The sequence below is a fragment of the Bufo bufo genome, chromosome 1 (genome assembly GCF_905171765.1).
Source record: "Bufo bufo chromosome 1, aBufBuf1.1, whole genome shotgun sequence".
In the NCBI taxonomy this organism is placed as follows: domain Eukaryota; kingdom Metazoa; phylum Chordata; class Amphibia; order Anura; family Bufonidae; genus Bufo; species Bufo bufo.
The window spans coordinates 721,691,088-721,713,002 of record NC_053389.1 but is presented as its reverse complement, the minus strand read 5'-3'; the positions used below and the strand labels follow the sequence as shown (position 1 = coordinate 721,713,002).

The window sequence follows — 21,915 nt, the reverse complement described above, 5'->3', positions numbered from 1 at the left end:
CTAACTTTTAGCCCCCTTAGGGACTAGAACCCTTGTCCTATTCCCCCTGATAGATCTCTATCAGGGGGAATAGGATCTCACACTGTCCCTGCTGCTCTGTGATTTGTGCACACAGCAGCATGGAGCTGAACATAGCAGCCAGGGCTTCAATAGTGTCCTGGCTGCCATGGTAACCGATCGGAGCCCCAGGCTTACACAGCTGGGGCTCCGATCAGAGGAGCAGGGGAGAGGGGATCCTGTGGCCACTGCCACCAATGAGTAATACTGGGTGGGGGGGGGGGGGCGCACTGCGCCACCAATGTTTTTACTATTGGCCGGGATTGGGGTGGGGGCGCACTGCGCCACCAATGATTAATACTGGGGGGCTTGGGGGGGGGGGGGGCGCACTGCGCCACCAATGAAGATAAGTCTCTCAATCATTCATATACAGGAGGCGGGAGCTGGCTGCAGAATCACATAGCCGGCTCCCGACCTCTATGAGCGGTAGCTGCGATCCACGGCACCTGAGGAGTTAACTACCGCCGACCGCAGCTATCGCTCATAGAGGTCGGGAGCCGGCTATGTGATTCTGCAGCCAGCTCCCGCCTCCTGTATATGAATGAATGAAAGACTTATCTTCATTGGTGGCGCAGCGGCCACAGCCCCTCCCCTCCTCTTGTCTCCTCTCCTGCTATTGGCGGCAGCAGCAGCAGCAGCACAGGGGGAGGAGACACTGCTTCCTTCTCCCCTGTGCTGCGAAGGGAACACAGAACGCGCTGAGAGCAGCGCGATCTGTGTTCCCAATATGTTATCGATATATTGGCAAAATAGATGCCGATACCGATAACGTTCAAAATCCTCAATATCGGCCGATAATATCGGCCAAACCGATAATCGGTCGATCCCTACTGCGGAGGACACTGTTATGGGGGATCTGCGGAGGACACTGTTATGGGGGATCTGCGGAGGACACTGTTATGGGGGATCTGCGGAGGACACTGTTATGGGGGATCTGCGGAGGACACTTATGGGGGATCTGCGGAGGACACTGTTATGGGGGATCTGCGGAGGACACTGTTATGGGGGATCTGCGGAGGACACTGTTATGGGGGATCTGCGGAGGACACTGTTATGGGGGACCTGTGGATGACGCTGTTATGGGGTGGATCTGTGGATGGCCCTGTTATAGGGGATGTGTGCTATGACACATGGGGCCATGAGGGGGGCCAGCATAAGACACACATATAGCATCACTATGAATATACTTTCACTATGAATACACTGCAGAGAGCGGCAGAGAGCGAGCCGGCCAGCGCGTGACTGACCTCACTGTCATGCTCCTCCCACTTAATTCAGGATGCAGGAGCGTGACTAAGTGACGTCAGTCACGCGCCGGCCGGCCGCCTCGCTCGCTGCAGTGCATTCATCGTGAAAGTAAGTACAGAGGCTGGCCATTTTATCAATAGGAGAGAGGACACTTTATCAATAGGGGCCCCTTCATACAGTCAGGTCCATAAAAATTGGGACATCGACACAATTCTAACATTTTTGGCTCTATACACCACCACAATGGATTTGAAATGAAACGAACAAGATGTGCTTTAACTGCAGAGTGTCAGCTTTAATTTGAGGGTATTTACATCCAAATCAGGTGAACGATGTAGGAATTACAAAATTTTCCATATGTGCCTCCCACTTGTTAAGGGACCAAAAGTAATGGGACAGTTGGCTTCTCAGCTGTTCCATGGTCAGGTGTCTGTTATTCCCTCATTATCCCAATTACAATGAGCAGATAAAAAATCCAGAGTTCATTTCAAGTGTGCTATTTGCATTTGGAATCTGTTGCTGTCAACTCTCAAGATGAGATCCAAAGAGCTGTCACTATCAGTGAAGCAAGCCATCATTAGGCTGAAAAAACAAAAAAAAAAAAAAAAAAAACCCATCAGAGAGATAGCAAAAACATTAGGCCTGGCCAAAACAACTGTTTGGAACATTCTTAAAAAGAAGGAACGCACCGGTGAGCTCAGCAACACCAAAAGATCCACAAGACCACAGAAAAAACTGGTGGATGACCGAAGAATTCTTTCCCTGGTGAAGAAAACACCCTTCATAACAGTTGGCCAGATCAAGAACACTCTCCAGGAGGTAGTTGTATATGTGTCAAAGTCAACAATCAAGAGAAGACTTCACCAGAGTGAATACAGAGGGTTCGCCACAAGATGTAAACCATTGGTGAGCCTCAAAAACAGGAAGGCCAGATTAGAGTTTGCCAAACGACATCTAAAAAAGCCTTCACAGTTCTGGAACAACATCCTATCGACAGATGAGACCAAGATCAACTTGTACCAGAGTGATGGGAAGAGAAGAGTATGGAGAAGGAAAGGAACTGCTCATGATCCTAAGCATACCACCTCATCAGTGAAGCATGGTGGTGGTAGTATCATAGTGTGAGCATGTTTGGCTGCCAATGGAACTGGTTCTCTTGTATTTATTGATGATGTGACTGCTGACAAAAGCAGCAGGATGAATTCTGAAGTGTTTCTGGCAATATTATCTGCTCATATTCAGCCAAATGCTTCAGAACTCATTGGACGGCGCTTCACAGTGCAGATGGACAATGACCCAAAGCATACTGCAAAAGCAACCAAAGAGTTTTTTAAGGGAAAGAAGTGGAATGTTCTGCAATGGCCAAGTCAATCGCCTGACCTGAATCCGATTGAGCATGCATTTAACTTGCTGAAGACAAAACTGAAGGGAAAATGCCCCAAGAACAAGCAGGAACTGAAGACAGTTGCAGTAGAGGCCTGGCAGAGCATCACCAGTGATGAAACCCAGCGTCTGGTGATGTCTATGCGTTCCAGACTTCAGGCTGTAATTGACTGCAAAGGATTTGCAACCAAGTATTAAAAGGTGAAAGTTTGATTTATGATTATTATTCTGTCCCATTACTTTTGGTGGGAGGCACATATGCAAACTGTTGTAATTCCTACACCGTTCACCTGATTTGGATGTAAATACACTCAAATTAAGGCTGACAGTCTGCAGTTAAAGCGCATCTTGTTCGTTTCATTTCAAATCCATTGTGGTGGTGTATAGAGCCCAAAAAATTAGAATTGTGTCAATGTCCCAATATTTATGGACCTGACTGTATATAATCGCGGCATTTTCGGGTCGGCCGAATTGCCTTATCGCATTTGCCGATTATCGCGATTCGATTATTTTTGCGATATATCGTGCAGCCCTAATATATATTATATATGGAAAAATCCAAGGCAGCACAAACCGTAGCCGGAGTCCCCGCAGTTTGGACGCGACCAACTGTCAAAGCATACAAAAAAAGATAAAGACTGCAGCTCTTCCAATAGGTGAAAAATGTGAAGTCCTTCATTCACCCATGCAACGTTTCAGTTCACTTTCTGGGACCGTTCTCAACCGTTCAGAACGGTCCCAGAAAGTGGACTGAAATGTTGCATGGGTGAATGAAGGACTTCACATTTTTTACACACACACATATACACATATATATATATATATATATATATATATATATATATATATACACACACACACACACAGTACAGACCAAAAGTTTGGACACACCTTCTCATTCAAAGAGTTTTCTTTATTTTCATGACTATGAAGGCATCAAAACTATGAATTAACACATGTGGAATTATATAGATAACAAACAAGTGTGAAACAACTGAAAATATGTCATATTCTAGGTTCTTCAAAGTAGCCACCTTTTGCTTTGATTACTGCTTTGCACACTCTTGGCATTCTCTTGATGAGCTTCAAGAGGTAGTCCCCTGAAATGGTCTTCCAACAGCCTTGAAGGAGTTCCCAGAGATGCTTAGCACTTGTTGGCCCTTTTGCCTTCACTCTGCGGTCCAGCTCACCCCAAACCATCTCGATTGGGTTCAGGTCCGGTGGCTGTGGAGGCCAGGTCATCTGGCGCAGCACCCCATCACTCTCCTTCATGGTCAAATAGCCCTTACTTTCTTATGTAAATGTCCAGTCTTAAGTAATGATGGCCACTCGTTTTTCTTTACTTAGCTGCTTTATTCTTCCATAATACAAATTCTAACAGTCTATTCAGTAGGACTATCAGCTGTGTATCCACCTGACTTCTCCTCAATGCAACTGATGGTCCCAACCCCATTTATAAGGCAAGAAATCCCACTTATTAAACCTGACAGGGCACACCTGTGAAGTGAAAACCATTTCAGGGGACTACCTCTTGAAGCTGATCAAAAGAATGCCAAGAGTGTGCAAAGCAGTAATCAAAGCAAAAGGTGGCTACTTTGAAGAACCTAGAATATGACATATTTTCAGTTGTTTCACACTTGTTTGTTATGTATATAATTCCACATGTGTTAATTCATAGTTTTGATGCCTTCATAGTCATGAAAATAAAGAAAACTCTTTGAATGAGAAGGTGTGTCCAAACTTTTGGTCTGTACTGTATATATATATATATATATATATATATATATATATATAAAAATAATCGACCGATATTGATTTTTTACAGCCAATACCGATAATCAGTAAAATTTCAGGCCGATAGCCGATAATTTATACCGATACTTTATATATTATAATATATATTATATTAGTTGGTAGCCACTGAGGTGGTGGAAATTTGCATTTGGCACTAGTATATTATAAATGTACGGTAAATTATAAATTAATAAAGCCCTTAGTTGGTAGTAAATTTATAATATACTAGTGCCAAATGCCAATTTCAACACCATCCCCCCCTCCTCACCTGTTTTCCCAGACCATTCCCCTCACTGTGTCACATATATATATATATATACACACATACCTACAGTACCTTGCAAAAGTATTCACCCCCTTGACTTTTTTCGTATTTTGTTACATTACAGCCTTAAGTTCAATGTTTTGTTAATCTGAAAATACGAAAAAAGTCAAGGGGGTGAATACTTTTGCAAGGCACTGTATCTCTCTCATATGTATATATATATATATATATATATATATATATATATATATATACACACATATACACACACACACACACACACACACAATGCATTTGGAAAGTCTTCAGACCCTTTTACTTTTTCACATTTGGTTATGTTGCGGCCTTGTGCTAAAATAAAATATCCAGTTTTCCCCATAATTCTGCCCTCAATCCCCCATGGAATACTTATTTATAATACTCACTTTTGATGACCTGATGATAGGCCACCAATATATACTGCCTGCACAACCCATTTAATAATGCCAGCATTACATCGGGTATACCACAGACCAGGATTCAGCAACCTTCGGCACTCCAACTGTTGTGAAACTACAACTCCCAGCATGTTCACTCGCTCAGCTGGTTCTCAGAAATCCCATAGAAGAGAAAAGAGCATGCTGGGAGTTGTAGTTTCACAAACAGCTGGAGTGCTGAAGGTTTTGGATTCCTGCCATACACTGTAATAATTCACCATCGCAGCCTATCATACAATCACTGTTTCTATTGAGTCTTTAGTTGCTATGAGCAAATAAGCCAGTTTTTCTGTGCACCAGTTTTGATAAATCTCCCCCAAGGTGTACCAAAAAACTGTCTAACATTCGAATAGGATGAAACTGAAACCCCCCTTCAAATCTTTGGGAGGAGAATGACCAAATGTAACAGAAGGAAAAACTGTGCAAAAAAACCAATCAAGTTGCTGTTTTCATTTTCTGAAGGGTCTCCGAAATATGAGAACTGAAATCTGATTGGTCGCGGTTTTCCCTGCTGACTATGGATAGCAGGAGGGTAAATTCTTCCCTGATCTGGAACTACAAGTCTCAGAGTGCCCTGTCACACTGAGATTACAGGAATAACCTACTATATCAGACTTCCATCACTCCTCCGTGACAGGCCAGGCGCTCGGGTCACTTACCTTCTGTCACTCAACATTCTCCACTTTCTTCTTATTTACAGTGGTTCCTGATATGCCCCGGGCACCGCCATCTTGCCTGCAGATCACGTGACGGAACAGGTCAGGCGGAACGGTGACGTCACCAGCCGCTAGTGGTTGGGTAACAGGGCACGTGACGTCACCGGGCGGGCGGAGTTGGTATGGAGTTGCTGTCCGGGTTGCTGTCAGCTCTCCGCGGGGGATCCAAGGGACGTACCCGGGTCATGGAGGAGCGCGCCCTGGAAGTGTATGGTAACCGCTGTGCTGTGTGTGTACGAGGGGGGTCATGTGACCTGTGCTATAGGAACCTGCCTGTGTGGGGGGGCTCATGTCCACTTCTGCTATACCCTGTAGATGTGGGGAAACTACCACTCCCAATCTACCTGCAGGGCATGCTGGGAGTTGTAGTTTCACTGTAACAAGAGTCATGCAGATGACAGAGCATATGGGTTGATGTGTGGCTGTTAGGGTATGTTCACACTGAGGATTTGCTTTGGTGAATGAGCAGACTCCTTCGAGGGGTCTGCGCGGTAACCGCACTAAGAATGAACCTGGATATTCTTGGCGCGGTCTTAAACGAACCCCCGTGCAGCCTCCCACTGAAGACAATGACAGGGGGTATCTGTGCAGATCCAGGACCAAATCGGCGCCGAAACCTTTCATCAGAATCCTCCTTGACCTAAGGGTCCATTCACACGACTGTATTTTCGGTACTACGCATTCGATTCCACATTTTTCAAAGGGGCCGCAAAAGATGTCCTAAACTTGTCCGTTCTGCAGACAAGAATAGACAGTTCTAACAAAGTGCGGGATGTGCTGATCCGCTAAATGCAAAACGGATACGGTCGTGTGAATGTTATTCTCCATTCACACGTCCGTGGTGTGTTGCGAACCTGCAAATTGCGGATCCGCAACACATCCGCCCGGCACCCCTATAGAAATGCCTATTCTTGTCCGCAAGCTGCAGACAAGAATAGGACATGTTCTATCTTTTGCGGAGCTGCGGACCTGAAGATCGGGGCCGCGCTCCGCAAATGCGGATACTGACAGCACACTGTGTGCTGTCCGCATCCATTCCGTCCCCATAGAAAATGAATGGGTCCACACCCGTTCCGCAAAATTGCGGAACGGATGCGGACGTGTGAATGGAGCCTTAGGGTCAGAAGTTCTAAAAGTGTGAAGGGTGTTCTCAGTAAATACTGGAACCGATGCTGTGATCTGCCCAGTACATGCCCCCTGCCAGTTAATACAAGGAGTAGCAGGCACAGAAAACCTACTGGATCCGGGCAGCACTGCTGGTAAGGCTACTTTCACACTAGCGGCACGGACCTCCGGCAGGCTGTTCTGTCGGGTGAACAGCCTGTTGGATCCGTCCTGCCGCTAGTGACCGTGTGCCCCTGGACTGCCGCTCCGGCCCCATTGACTATAATTGGGGCGGGGTTCCGGCAAGGCACGGCGAGAGGCTGCCGGAATAAAACGACTACATGTCTGACATTTATTCCGGAAGCCTCTCGCTGTGCGCTGCAGTGCCTCTGCTGGAACTCCGCCCCGCCCCCATTATAGTCAATGGGGACGGAGCGGCAGTCCGGGGGCACACGGTCACTAGCGGCAGGACGGATCCAACAGGCTGTTCACCCGACAGAACAGCCTGCCGGAGGTCCGTGCCGCTAGTGTGAAAGTAGCCTAAGTATGGTTATGAGACTGGATCTGACCCAGACACAAGCTGAACCTTAAATCACATCTAAGGCCCCCTGCACACAAACGTGTGCACTCTGTTGCCGTATTGCGGACTCACAATACACGGGTGCCGTTCCGTGGGCATTCCGCATCAAGGATGCGGACCCATTCACTTGAATGGGTCCGGAGATGCGGAATGGTACGGAACGGAGTGCTTCTGTGGGGTTTCGTCCCGTACTTCCGTTCCGCAAAAAGATAGAACATGTCCTATCTTTTTGCGGAACGGCTGGATCGCGGACCTATTCAAGTGAATGGGTCCGCGATCCGCTGCGGCTGCCCCACGGCCAGCACGACCACGGGGTGCACACGTTCGTGTGCAGGGGGCCTAATACCTAGAAGGAGCTGTCACCGACTTGTCAGGTTTAGGAACACAATCCCCAAGAAATAATAACAATGGAGTATCTTACAACTCTTGATTCTTCCACTCCTCTTTTATTCCCCCCGGAAATATATGAATACATTGTCAGCTGTAGGTTATCATTCCCCTAGTCAATAGCTTGGCCCTCTGTACAGTCGGATACTATCAGCACTGTGTCCAACTGTATAAAAGACAACCAGTTGACAAGGGGAATGGTAACACCCAGTTCTAATCTTATTTATACATGGCCAGGAGGAATAACAGAGGAACGTAAGAATGCAGAATTATAAGAATTGTTATTTCACGGGGAATACATATTTACTAAAATAGGAAAGGAGACAGGTACTGTTTAAAGGAGTTCTCCGGGATCTTGATATTGATGTCCTCTCCTCAGGATAGGTCATCAATATCTGATTGGTGGGGGTCCAACTCCCGCTACCCCCGCCGATCAGCTGTTCTAAGAGCCTGCTCCATGAGTGCTAAGGCCTTTTCCTAAGCCAGTAACGACACATCGATTGGTCACATGGCCTAGTCACAGTGCAGTACCATTCAAGTGAATGGGGCTGAGCGACCATTCCAAACACAGCCACTATACAATGGATGGCGCTGTACTTGGTAAGCTGCGAGGAGGCCGCGACGCTCTCCAGAACTTCACCCCTGCTGATTTCATATTGAGGATCTTATATTGATGACCTGTCCTGAGGATCCGCAAAACACTGACACCAGCCATGTGCACATGGCCGGCACTATAATAGAAAATGCCTATTCTTGTCCGCTATTGCCTATTCTATTTTTTTGCGGAGCCGCGGAACGGAAGTGCGGATGCGGACAGCACACATCTTTTCCAGCCCCGTTGAAAATGAATGGTTCTGCATAATTGCGGAACGGATCCGGACCATTCATACGGATGTCTGAATGGAGCCTAATGAAATGCTATAGGTATCTGCTTCATGGCCTCCAGGCCCAGATGTCGCGATCTATAGCTGCCTGCTGGGCCGTACATGTGCATGATCCATCCGTACATGTAGTAGGTGGTTGTTACGGTGTCTTGTTATAAAAACGGTGTTCTTATTATTCCCTCAGATATAATCCGGAGTATTCGGGATCCGGAGAAGCCGAGCACATTAGAAGACCTGGAGGTTGTGTCCGAGAGCTGTGTGACCGTAGAGGATCTGGATGAGGAATGCTTCCTGGTGATCATCAGGTTCACACCCACCGTCCCCCACTGCTCCCTGGCCACGCTTATCGGTAAGAAAAAACCCAATGTGGATTCTGCCGATCCTGTCATATCTGTGATATGTCTAGGGGTGGACACAGACAGCAGTGGGCACCTGTGCAAGAGCAGTACATAGGCCCTGTACTCTCAAATATCTCCACATAGGAAAAACACAGGCCGTCATGTCTAAAATCCACAGTAATTGTGAGCTATGAAACTCATAGCAATCTGTTAGTAGGGAGGCAGTTGGGCCCCGTACATACATGCCCCCTGTACACAAATGGTGAGACCCCTACATACAGTTAAAACCAAAAGTTTACATACACTATATAACAAGACACATGTGCATGTTTTTCTCAATATCTGACGTAATCAGAATAAACCTTTCCTGTTTTTGGTCAATTAGGATTACCATAATTATTATTATTTGCCAAATGCCAGAATAATAAGAGAGAGAATGTTTTAAGGCATTTTTATTACTTTCTGCAAAGTCAAAAGTTTACATACATTTTATTAATATTTGGTACTATTGCCCTTAAACTGTATGACTTGGGTCAAACGTTTTGGATATCCTTCCACAAGCTTCTCACAATAGTTGGTCGGAATTTGGGCCCATTCCTCCTGATAAAACCGTTGTAACTGAACCATGTTTGTTGGTCGCCTTGCTCACACCTGCCTTTTCAGCTTTGGCCATAGATTTTCAATAGGATTGGGATCAGGGCTTTGTGATGGCCACTCCAAAACATTGACTTTGTTATCCTTAACCCCTTAAGGACACAGCCTTTTTACACCTTAGGACCAGGCCATTTTTTGCAAATCTGACCAGAGTCCCTTTAAGTGCTGATAACTTTAAAACGCTTTGACTTATCCAGGCCGTTCTGAGATTGTTTTTTCGTCACATATTGTACTTCATGACACTGGTAAAATGAAGTCAAAAAAATTATTTTTTTTGCACCAAAAAATACCTAATTTAACAAAAATTTGGAAAAATTTGCAAATTTCAAAGTTTCAGTTTCTCTACTTCTGTAATACATAGTAATACCCCCAAAAATTGTGATGACTTTACATTCCCCATATGTCCACTTCATGTTTGAATTGTTTTGGGAATGATATTTTATTTTTTGGGGATGTTATAAGGCTTAGAAGTTTAGAAGCAAATCTTGAAATTTTTCATAAATTTACAAAAACTCAATTTTTAGGGACCAGTTCAGGTCTCAAGTCACTTTGCGAGGCTTACATAATAGAAACCACCCAAAAATGACCCCATCTAAGAAACTACACCCCTCAAGGTATTCAAAACTGATTTTGCATACGTTGTTAACCCTTTAGGTGTTGCACAAGAGTTATTGGCAAATGGGGAGAAAATTTGAGAATTTCATTTTTTTGTCTAATTTTTCATTTTAACCCATTTTTTCCACTAACAAACCAAGGGTTAACAGCCAAACAAGACTGTATCTTTATTGCCCTGACTCTGCCGTTTACAGAAACACCCAATATGTGGCCGTAAACTACTGTACGGCCACACAGCGGGGCGTAGAGTGAAAGGCGCGCCGTTTGGTTTTTGGAAGGCTGATTTTTAGGGACTGGTTTATTTATACCATGTCCCATTTGAAGCCCCCCTGATGCACCCCTAGAGGAGAAACTCCCTAAAAGTGACCCCATCTAAGAAACTACACCCCTCAAGGTATTCAAAACTGATTTTACAAACTTTGTTAACCCTTTAGGTGTTGCACAAGATTTAATGGAAAATAGAGATACAATTTCAAAATTTCACTTTTTTGGCAGATTTTCCATTTTAATATTTTTTTTCCAGTTACAAAGCAAGGGTTAACAGCCAAACAAAACTCAACATTTATGGCTCTGATTCTGTAGTTTACAGAAACACCCCATATGTGGTCGTAAACAGCTGTACGGTCACACGGCAGGGCGCAGAAGGAAAGGAATGCCATACAGTTTTTGGAAGGCAGGTTTTGCTGGACAGTTTTTTTTTTTTACACCATGTCCCATTTGAAGCCCCCCTGATGCACCCCTAGAGTAGAAACTCCAAAAAAGTGACCCCATTTTAGAAACTACGGGATAGGTTGGCAGTTTTGTTGGTACTAGTTTAGGGTACATATGATTTTTGGTTGCTCTATATTACACTTTTTGTGCGGCATGGTAACAAGAAATTGATTTTTTGGCACGTTTTTATTTTTTGTTATTTACAACATTCATCTGACAGGTTAGATCATGTGGTAATTTTATAGAGCAGGTTGTCACGGACGCGGCGATACCTAATATGTATACAATTTTTTTTATTTATGTAAGTTTTACACAATGATTTCATTTTTAAAACAAAAAAATGTTTTAGTGTCTCCATAGTCTAAGAGCCATAGTTTTTTTCAGTTTTTGGGCGATTATCTTAAGTAGGGTCTCATTTTTTGCGGGATGAGATGACGGTTTGATTGGCATCTATTTTGGGGTGCATATGACTTTTTGATTGCTTGCTATTACACTTTTTGTGACGTAAGATGACAAAAAATTGCTTTTTTTACACCGTTTTTATTTTTTTACGGTGGTCATCTGAGGGGTTAGATCATGTGATATTTTTATAGAGCCGGTCGATACGGACGCGGCGATACCTAATATGTATACTTTTTTTTTATTTATGTAAGTTTTACACAATGATTTCATTTTTGAAACAAAAAAAAATCATGTTTTAGTGTTTCCATAGTCTAAGAGCCATAGTTTTTTCAGTTTTTGGGCGATTATCTTGGGTAGGGTATGATTTTTGCGGGATGAGATGACGGTTTAATTGTTACAATTTTGGCGTACATGCGACTTTTTTGATCACTTTTATTACCTTTTTTGGGAAGTAAGGTGGGCAAAATTTCAATTTCATCATAGTTTTTTATTTTTTATTTTTATGGCGTTCACCGTTCGGGTAAAGTAACATGACCGTTTTATAGATCAGGTCGTTACGGACGCAGCGATACCAAACATGTGTAGGGAATTTTATTTTTTTCATTTTTAATCAGTGATAAATGTGTTTTTTTTGATTTTTACTTTTTTTTTCACTTTTATTCACTTTTTTTTTTGACCCAGACCCACTTGGTTCTTGAAGATCCAGTGGGTCTGATGTCTGTATAATACAGTACAGTACAATATATATTGTACTGCACTGTATTTTACACTTGTCTGAACAGATCTATGCCTTTTAGCACAGATCTGTTCAGCACCATGGACAGCAGGACGCCTGAGAGGCGTCCTGTTGCCATGGGAACCTTCCCCGTCTGCTCAGTACTGGCCAGAACTGCGCAGACGGGGAAGGGTAAGGAGGGGATCTGTCGGGGGGCTGTCTGGGGGCTCTCTCCCTCCCCATCGGGAGGCTGCAAAGGCACAGCAGCCCCCCGATGGGAGAGGGAGGGAGCTCCCTGCGCTGTTAACCTTTTCCATACGGCGGTCCGTACGGACCGCTGTATGGAAAGGGTTAAACGGCTGACATCGCATCGCAGATGTCAGCCGTTTATACCAGGGTGCCAGCAATGTGCTGGCACCCTGGTATACCCACTAGAAACCAACGATTATACAAGGGGAGGCGGGCGGGGGATCGCGATCCCGCCTGCAGCACCGCCCGCACCGCCCACACTGCCCGCAACCCTCCCCCTGCACCTCCCGCCACCATAAAATCATTCGGGGGTGCAGGGGGGTTTAATAAAACGTTATTTTAGGAATATAAAGTTTCTGATCCCCGCGGTCAGGGACCGCGGGGACCAGAAACTGCAGAAATCGCAGCAAACTGCAGGTCTGAATTGACCTGCGGTTTGCCGCGATCGCCGACATGGGGGGGTCACGGGACCCCCCCGCGCATTTAGCCTAGGTGCCTGCTCAATGATTGAGCAGGCACCGGGTTCCGATCACTGCAGGCCGGGCGGCAGTGATCGGAACAACACATGATGTACCGGTACGTCATGTGTCCTTAAGTACCAGGACATCATGACGTACCGGTAGTCATGTGTCCTTAAGAGGTTAAGCCGCTTTGTAACCAGTTTGGCAGTATGCCTCGGGTCATTGTCTATTTGGAAGACCCATTCCGCCCAAGCTTTAACTTCCTGACCGATGTCTTGAGATGTTGCTTCAGTATTTCCACATAATCTTCTTTCCTCATGATGCCATCTATTTTGTGAAGGGCACCAGTCCCTCCTGCAGCAAAACAACCCCACAACATGATGCTGCCACCCCCAAGTTTCACAGTTGGGATGGTGTTCTTAGGCATTCAAGCTTCTCCCTTTTTCCTCCAAACGTAACGATGCTCATTATGGCCAAAAAGTAAAATTTTCCCTTCACCCACGACAGCACCGTGAGAGAGAGGCTCCGCCCCCACAGACAGAAAACCTGAAGTACAAAAAGGCGGAGGTTCTACTTCCACCTCAGTATGGTTTCCTGTCTCTGGAGGGAAGCCTGAAGTTTTCTGTGGCTTCTCCCTTGGGTGCCCCAATTATCTGCAGTCCTGCTCTGGAGATGGCGGCATGTTATGTGCGCTGAGGCACAATAGCTGGTGTGGAGGGCTTGGAAGCACTATGGGGCATACATGCTTGGTGGCGTTGCTGCGCACCTTTAGGCATTCAGTTACAAGGCCCAGGAGAGGAGCAGTAGCTTCCAGAAACCTGAGTGGCTTAACAGGAAGCGGAAGACGTCCCTGAGTGAGTCCTGGAACGCAAGTGCCAGATGTGTGCGGCACGCTCAGTGATGACGTCAGGGAAGGCTCTTAAAAGGCGCACAACCCGAATGTAGCTGCCAGCAGTTCATATGGGAATGAACATATGAGATATCTTTTGGCGGGTTTCCTGTCTACATCCCGGATTTGGCCTCTGGCCATATTTTTTCTCACTAAATAGTCTATATTAAAGGGTAAACCTAAGAAAGTCTTATCTAAAAAGAAGAATAAGGAGTGTGCCCTATGTAGATGCCCTTTATCTTCTGAATATATGAAGAAGTTATGTAAGATTTGCATCAACAAGACAGTGACGGAGGAATCGCCATCCTTTTATAAGAACCTTCAGATGTTAGTCAGGTCTGAGGTCAGCTCCTCTTTGAAAAAATCTGTAGGTCCGAAGGAGCAGAGATCCAAGAGAAGTCAGCAGATGGAGTTGGTGGATTCCTCTGATTCAGAACAGGAGCAGGTTTGTTCAGTGGAAGATCCGGGTTCTGATGTATCATCTTTTTCTTCTGGGGAAGAGGAAAAAGAGATTGGAAAGCCCTTTTTTCCAGTAAAAGATATTGACCGATTATTAAAAGCAATAAAATCGACCATGGGAATTGAAGATTCAAAAGAGCCGAAATCTGTGCAGGATATGATGTTTGAAATTAGGCATCAGAGATGTTTTCCGGTCCATAAGTATATAGCGTCTTTAATTAAGGGAGAGTGGAATAATCCCAGTAAGAGCGTGTATATTTCAAAAAATATAAAAAGAAAATACCCCTTTTCTGAAACAGATTGTGCCCCTTGGAACAAAGCTCCTAAAATAGATGTAGCTGTTTCTAAAGTAACTAAGAGGTCATGTCTCCCCTTTAAACCCCTTTAAAGATATGGGCTCCCTTAAGGACCCCTTAGGCAAAAAAGCAGATGGGTTTTTAAAGGGTGCCTTGGAGGCTTCTACATCCTCCTTTAGACCCTCTATAGCAGGCATCCTCAAACTGTGGCCCTCCAGTTGTTGCAAAACTACAACTCCCAGCATGCCCGAACAGCCTACAGGTATCAGCCTACAGCAGGGCATTGTGGGAGTTGTAGTTTTACAACAGATGGAGGGCCGCAGTTTGAGGATGCCAGCTCTATAGCATCCACTTGTACAGCCCGCTCCTTAATTGTCTGGCTTTCTGAAGTAGAAGACCAGATAAAGATTAGATGTCCTAGGGAAGAAATTCTGACAGGGCTGCCCACTATAAGGAAAGCGACTGACTTCTTAGCGGATGCTTCTTTAGATTCTATGAGGCTTGCTGCTAGGTCTTCAGCTCCCGCTAACTCTGCCCCTAGGGCTTTGTGGCTGAAAGGTTGGAATGGAGACCTTCTTTCCAATAAAAGGTTGCACGCTGTCCCTTGTGAAGGGGAATATCTCTTTGGTCCCGCTTTAGATGAGCTTTTAGAAAAGGCTGCTAATAAGAAAAGGAAATTCCCAATTCAGAGTTACCCTACTAGGGGAAGATTTCACCGTTCCTTTCGAGGTAATAGAGAGGGAGACAAAAAAGACAAGGATTCCAAATTTAGGTCACAAAGGAGAGGGTTTTTCTTTGGCCAGTCCTTTGGTGATAAGAAAAAATCAGGAGACCAACAATGATGCCAGGATTCCTGTAGGAGGAAGGTTAACCAGTTTTCTTCCGGCGTGGCAAGACATTTCAAACAGTTCATAGATTTTGGATACCATAGGCCTCCTCCTGCAAGGTTTGTAGTCACAAAGATTGTTGGAGAAAGAAACTGTTCTATAGTGTTGGAATTGTTAAAAAAAAAAGAGGTCTTGATTCCAGTTCCAGGGGTACAGGAGGGAGAAGGCCTTTATTCTCCCCTCTTTCTGGTGAAAATAAAACTGACTGTACCTTCAGAACAATTATAAATTTAAAAAAGTAAAATGGATTCTTACTCTTAAAAAGATTCAGGATGGAGATCGTAAAATCAGCAATAAACCTGCTCTATCCCAACTGTTTAATGGCAGTACTGGACTTAAAATATGCCTACTTTCATGTCCCTATTCATCAGGACTATCAAAAGTATCTCCGAGTAGCGGTGGAGCCGTTCCCTTTGGGCTCTCAATGGCACCGAGAGTATTTACAAAGGTGATCTCGGAAACGGCAGCACATATCAGAGAGAAAGATATTCTCTTTATTCCTTATCTGGACGACTTTCTGATTAGGGTTGTTTCAGGTATCGAATTTTCTATTGCGCAGTCTTGTATCAGAGAACATGGAGCGCAGTGCGCTCCGTGTTCTCCTCAGCAGCACAGGGGAGAAGGAAGCACTCTCTCTCCCCCTGTGCCGCTGCCACCAATGAGGAGAGAGGGGCGGGTGCACTGCGCCACCAATGAAAGTTAACGTTTAATTCAAATCCAGGAGGCGGGTGCTGGAGGGGAGCTGCGATCAGCGGCAGTTAACCCCTCAGGTGCCGCACCCGCCTCCTGTATTAAATGTTAAAGGGTTTCTATCACTTCATATCACATATTTAGGTGTCAGACACTAGCGATCCGCTAGTGTCTGCTCTAACAAACCATCCTAATATGATAGGTTTTGGGGCAGCCGTTTTGCTAAAATAACAACTTATATCTATATGCTAATGACCCTCTAGGTGCTATGGGGGCGTCATTAGCACCTAGAGGCTCCGTCTACCTTCCTAAACTGCCGCCGCCCAGTGCGTCCCTCCAGCCCGCCCATCTCCTGCTGAAGCGATCCTCTCCGTGCGCGTCTCTGTTCTGCGCATGCGCAGTGAATGTCTGACCGCTTCCCTGCTCAGACATCTCCACTGCGCCTGTTCCTCGGAGCACTATGATGTCATCGGCGCAGGCGCAGTGGAGATGTCTGAGCAGGGAAGCGGTCAGACATTCACTGCGCATGCGCAGAACAGAGACGCGCACGGAGAGGATCGCTTCAGCAGGAGATGGGCGGGCTGGAGGGACGCACTGGGCGGCGGCAGTTTAGGAAGGTAGACGGAGCCTCTAGGTGCTAATGACGCCCCCATTGCACCTAGAGGCTCATTAGCATATAGATATAAGTTGTTATTTTAGCAAAACGGCTGCCCCAAAACCTATCATATTAGGATGGTTTGTTAGAGCAGACACTAGCGGATCGCTAGTGTCTGACACCTAAATATGTGATATGAAGTGATAGAAACCCTTTAACTATCATTGGTGGCGCAGTGCACCCTCCCCCCAGTATTAAAATCATTAGTGGAGCAGTACGCCCCCCCCCCCCCCCCAGTATTAAAATCATTGGTGGCAGTGGCCACAGGGTCCCCTCCCCTCCTCCTCATTGGTGGTGCAGTGGCAGCTTCTGATCGGAGCCCCAGCAGTGTAATCCTGGGGCTCTGATCGGTTACCATGGCAGCCTGGATGCTACTGAAGCCCTGGCTGCCATGGTCAGCTCCCTGCTGCTGTGTGCACTATGCACTTGGCAGCAGGGACAATGTGAAGTCCTATTCACCCTAATAGAGCTCTATTATGGTGAATAGGACAAGAGATTAAAAGATCCCAGGTTCTGGCCCCTAAGAGGGGAAATAGTTATTAAATAAAAAGTAAAAAAATTATAATAACATTAAGTATAAATCACCCCCTTTCTCAATTTTACATATAAAATATATAAACATCAAATAAATAAACATATTTCATATCGCCACGTCCGAAAAGTCCAAACTATTAAAATATAAAAAAAATGTCCTATGCTGTGAACGCCGTAACAGAAAAAAATCAGCGATTCGACATTTTTCTTTAGTCACCTTGTCCCCCCAAAAAATCGGTTCGGACTGTTCTATTATGGGCCGGAAGTTCCATAAAATGCGGAATGCACGCAGCTTTTTTTGGTGTTTTATTTTTTTTCTCGTGGTACCGAATGGTATCCCAATACTTTTTTATGGTATTGAAACCGAATCAAAATTTTGGTATCGAAACAACCCTATTTCTGATAGTAGGAGATTCCCGGGAAGTCTGCAGGAGGGCAGTACAGGAGGTGATAGATAGATCCTGAACAAGGTAAAATCAAGAACAGAACCCTCGCAGAGTCAACATTTTCTTGGATTACTGCTGGATTTGAGAGTGAGAGGTGTTTGGTGACGGAGGAAAAAATTCTGAAAGTAAAAGACAAGATACTAAACCTAAGCCAGTACCCAAGAATATCTTTTAGAAAAGGTATGTCGATTCTGGGAAGCTTGACATCATGTATTTCCGCTGTGGTTTGGGCCCAATTCCATTTTAGAAGTCTGCAGTCGGATTTGTTGACAGCCAGGACCGGTGCAAGGATTTTTGCCAACACAAGCGAAGCTACATTTTGTTTCCCCCCCCCCCCTCCCCCCCTCGCAGCTCACCTGGCCCTGGTCCCATCTGCAGCAGCTGGCTTTTCCTCTGTGTGGTCCTGGTATCTTCTCTCTGCTTCAGACAATCGCTGGTTTGAGATTTGTATTTTTCGCCCTCTATGACGTACTGGCCCATAAGACGCACCTAATTTTTAGAGGAGAATAATAAGAAAAATATATTTTCCATTGCACCTCAGGTCAGACCAGCAATCAGACCCCCAATGTTAATCAGACCTCAGTTCAGACCTCTAATGCCTCAGATCATGCCCCCATGTCAGCCATCATGCCCCCATGTCAGCCATCATGCCCCCATGTCAGCCATCATGCCCCCATGTCAGCCATCATGCCCCCATGTCAGCCATCATGCCCCCATGTCAGCCATCATGCCCCCATGTCAGCCATCATGCCCCCATGTCAGCCATCATGCCCCCATGTCAGCCATCATGCCCCCATGTCAGCCATCATGCCCCCATGTCAGCCATCATGCCCCCATGTCAGCCATCATGCCCCCATGTCAGCCATCATGCCCCCATGTCAGCCATCATGCCCCCATGTCAGCCATCATGCCCCCATGTCAGCCATCATGCCCCCATGTCAGCCATCATGCCCCCATGTCAGCCATCATGCCCCCATGTCAGCCATCATGCCCCCATGTCAGCCATCATGCCCCCATGTCAGCCATCATGCCCCCATGTCAGCCATCATGCCCCCATGTCAGCCATCGGCCCCCCACCATGTCAGCCATCATGCCCTACCATGTCAGCCATCATGCCCTACCATGTCAGCCATCATGCCCTACCATGTCAGCCATCATGCCCTACCATGTCAGCCATCATGCCCTACCATGTCAGCCATCATGCCCCCATGTCAGCCATCATGCCCCCATGTCAGCCATCATGCCCCCATGTCAGCCATCATGCCCCCATGTCAGCCATCGGCCCCCCACCATGTCAGCCATCATGCCCTACCATGTCAGCCATCATGCCCCCATGTCAGCCATCATGCCCCCATGTCAGCCATCATGCCCCCATGTCAGCCATCATGCCCCCATGTCAGCCATCATGCCCCCATGTCAGCCATCATGCCCCCATGTCAGCCATCATGCCCCCATGTCAGCCATCATGCCCCCATGTCAGCCATCATGCCCCCATGTCAGCCATCGGCCCCCCACCATGTCAGCCGTCATGCCCTACCATGTCAGCCGTCATGCCCTACCATGTCAGCCGTCATGCCCTACCATGTCAGCCGTCATGCCCTACCATGTCAGCCGTCATGCCCTACCATGTCAGCCGTCATGCCCTACCATGTCAGCCGTCATGCCCTACCATGTCAGCCGTCATGCCCTACCATGTCAGCCGTCATGCCCTACCATGTCAGCCGTCATGCCCTACCATGTCAGCCGTCATGCCCTACCATGTCAGCCGTCATGCCCTACCATGTCAGCCGTCATGCCCTACCATGTCAGCCGTCATGCCCTACCATGTCAGCCATCAGCGCAAATAAAAAAAAATAAACTTAGCTCTCCTGCTCCTGGACGCCGCCGCTCCTCACCACCAGCGCTCTCTCTCTTCTTCCTAGTTCTCGGCTGTCAGCTGCGAAGGCTGCGCACATTGAGGTCACATGGTGCGCAGCCCTTTACAGCAGACAGCCGAGCGGAGGACCAGGAAGCAGTGAGTACAGATCCTTCACCGCTTCCCGGTCCTCCGGTACTAATGAAGCGCTTCCAAAATGGAAGCGCTTCATTAGTATTCGCCCCATAAAAAGTTACATTTTTCTGCGCCCTAAGGTAGCCGCTTGGTCTGCCTTATTATAGCACCGGCCCTGTTGACAGCTTAGGAAAATCCCTTAGAAACAAGCTTAGTCATTCCAGATAATACCCTAGACTAGAGGATCTAAGGTGGTGGTTGACAGAAGACAATCTATCCCAGGGGGCTCCCTGGACAAGGAAAGATATTCTATGTCTAACTACTGATGCAAGCCCTTAGGGTTGGGGGGCTCATATTCTAGATCTTTTAGTTCAAGACTTCTGGAGGGGCAGTCAGAAGTCTGCCTTCTCAAATATGAAAGAACTTATGGCAGGGAAGTTTGCAATATTGAAAACTCTCCCGTTAATCTCAAACAGGCATCTCAGAATCATGTCAGACAACGACATGGTAGTCTCTTATATAAGCAAACAAAGAGGTACCAGGAGCAGAAGTCTGATGTTCATGACTAGAGAGATTCTTCATTTAGCAGAAGAGAATTGTAGCTCAATTTCAGCGATTCACATCAATGGCTCGGAAAATATCCAGGCAGATTTTTTAAGTCGTCATTTCCCAGGGAGAGTGGAGTCTAAGCCAGGAAATGTTCAATAGAATTACAGACAGTTGGGGGACTCCTTCAATAGATCTTTTTGCTACTAGTCAAAACAAGAATGTAAGGAATTTCTTTTCTCTATCTCCAGAGGGATCCCCCCGTGGTTTGGATGCCTTCTTTCAGAGTTGGAATTTTCCTCTGGGGTATGCCTCCCTCCTTTTCCCTTAATTCCCAGGGTATTACAGAAGATAGGTATGCTTTGCAATATAGTGGCTCACCCCTCTTGTCACCGTGGTGATGGTGCTCTGCCAAAAGTGATTCACCTAATCGCTTAACTTTAAATATATTGAAAATATATATAATTAGCAGGCACTCACCATCTGGATTTCATATAAAGCTAATTTTAATAGATATTTATTGAGTTGATAAATGAAAAGGAATAATAATATTGAGTATAATGATAAAATTGTAGTGATAAAAATATTATTTATAGAACACACCGCTTAAATACGTACCATATAGTAAGACAATAAGTAAAACAATATAGTATCGATTATAAAATGGCAATTACAGAATGCATAAATTGGTTGATAAAATTATAGTGAAAAATTGTGCAAATTGTAAAAATAAAGTCTTGGTAGAATTCGAATAAAAAATCTAATAAAAGTCAAGTGAGGATTCCTTGCTGGTGGAAATTAATTAAGAAACAATGCGATGAGAAACAATATGATGTTAAGATCCATATAGTACGCCAATGGTGAGTCCGGTATTTTTGTATATATGATCGTTATTGCACTTGTAGTTATTCTTGTATAAAGGTATATAACATCTTCCAGATATGCTATACGTGTAGCAATGAAGACTGTGTCTTTTAATTCAATGGTATAGCAGAGTGGATTAATCGAGAGGTATGGGACTTCTCGATAAACCCTTCGAATTATATACGATTTTACTTGCAGATGATGTTTATATATTCGATTGTCTCTACTTACTGAAAGACTTTGGTGTTGCTTACTGCAGGGGCGTCCCACCTGCAGTACAGCTACTCACTCAACCGAGGGCTGCTTTTTCCTCTGTCTCTTTTCTTTCGTAGTGCTTTTTAGTTGCGCTCGAATGTCGGCGTCCCACGTGGTGTTCTGTAATCACGTGATTTTGACTGCAAGTGTAGACTGAAGACAAATGAGGATATTCTTTTCGAATTTAACTTTTTCGGATGTGCACTTTTGGATCCTGCAGGATATATGTTCAGTAGTTCGGTTTCCTTAGCCTGCCAGACGCGTTTCAAGGTGACCTCACCTCTTCATCAGTTGCATTGAATGGAAACTCAAACTACTTACTCTTACATGCTTCACCTGGCTATGTATATATACACTTGAACTTT

At 45.6% G+C, this 21,915-nt stretch overlaps 2 protein-coding genes across 3 annotated transcripts in view; one reads left to right on the top strand and one right to left on the bottom strand.

The window, feature by feature from the left end:
- SPG11 (SPG11 vesicle trafficking associated, spatacsin) overlaps positions 1–5,987 on the bottom strand; it is a 72,011-nt gene extending 66,024 nt beyond the window's left edge. Inside the window, exon 1 of one of the 2 annotated variants that reach the window (XM_040414358.1) lies at positions 5,884–5,987. The gene's annotated coding sequence lies outside the window, so the exon portion shown is untranslated. Of the gene's footprint in view, positions 1–5,882 lie in introns of both variants that reach the window. The other variant, XM_040414359.1, reaches the window with a different exon arrangement.
- Positions 5,988–6,003: 16 nt separating this feature from the next.
- The window catches only part of CIAO2A (cytosolic iron-sulfur assembly component 2A), a 31,221-nt gene continuing 15,309 nt past the window's right edge, over positions 6,004–21,915 (top strand). Inside the window, exons 1-2 of the mRNA XM_040414360.1 lie at positions 6,004–6,152; positions 9,079–9,243. Coding sequence (XP_040270294.1) covers positions 6,062–6,152; positions 9,079–9,243 — 256 coding nt within the window. The 5' untranslated portion in view covers positions 6,004–6,061. The remainder of the gene's footprint in view (positions 6,153–9,078; positions 9,244–21,915) is intronic.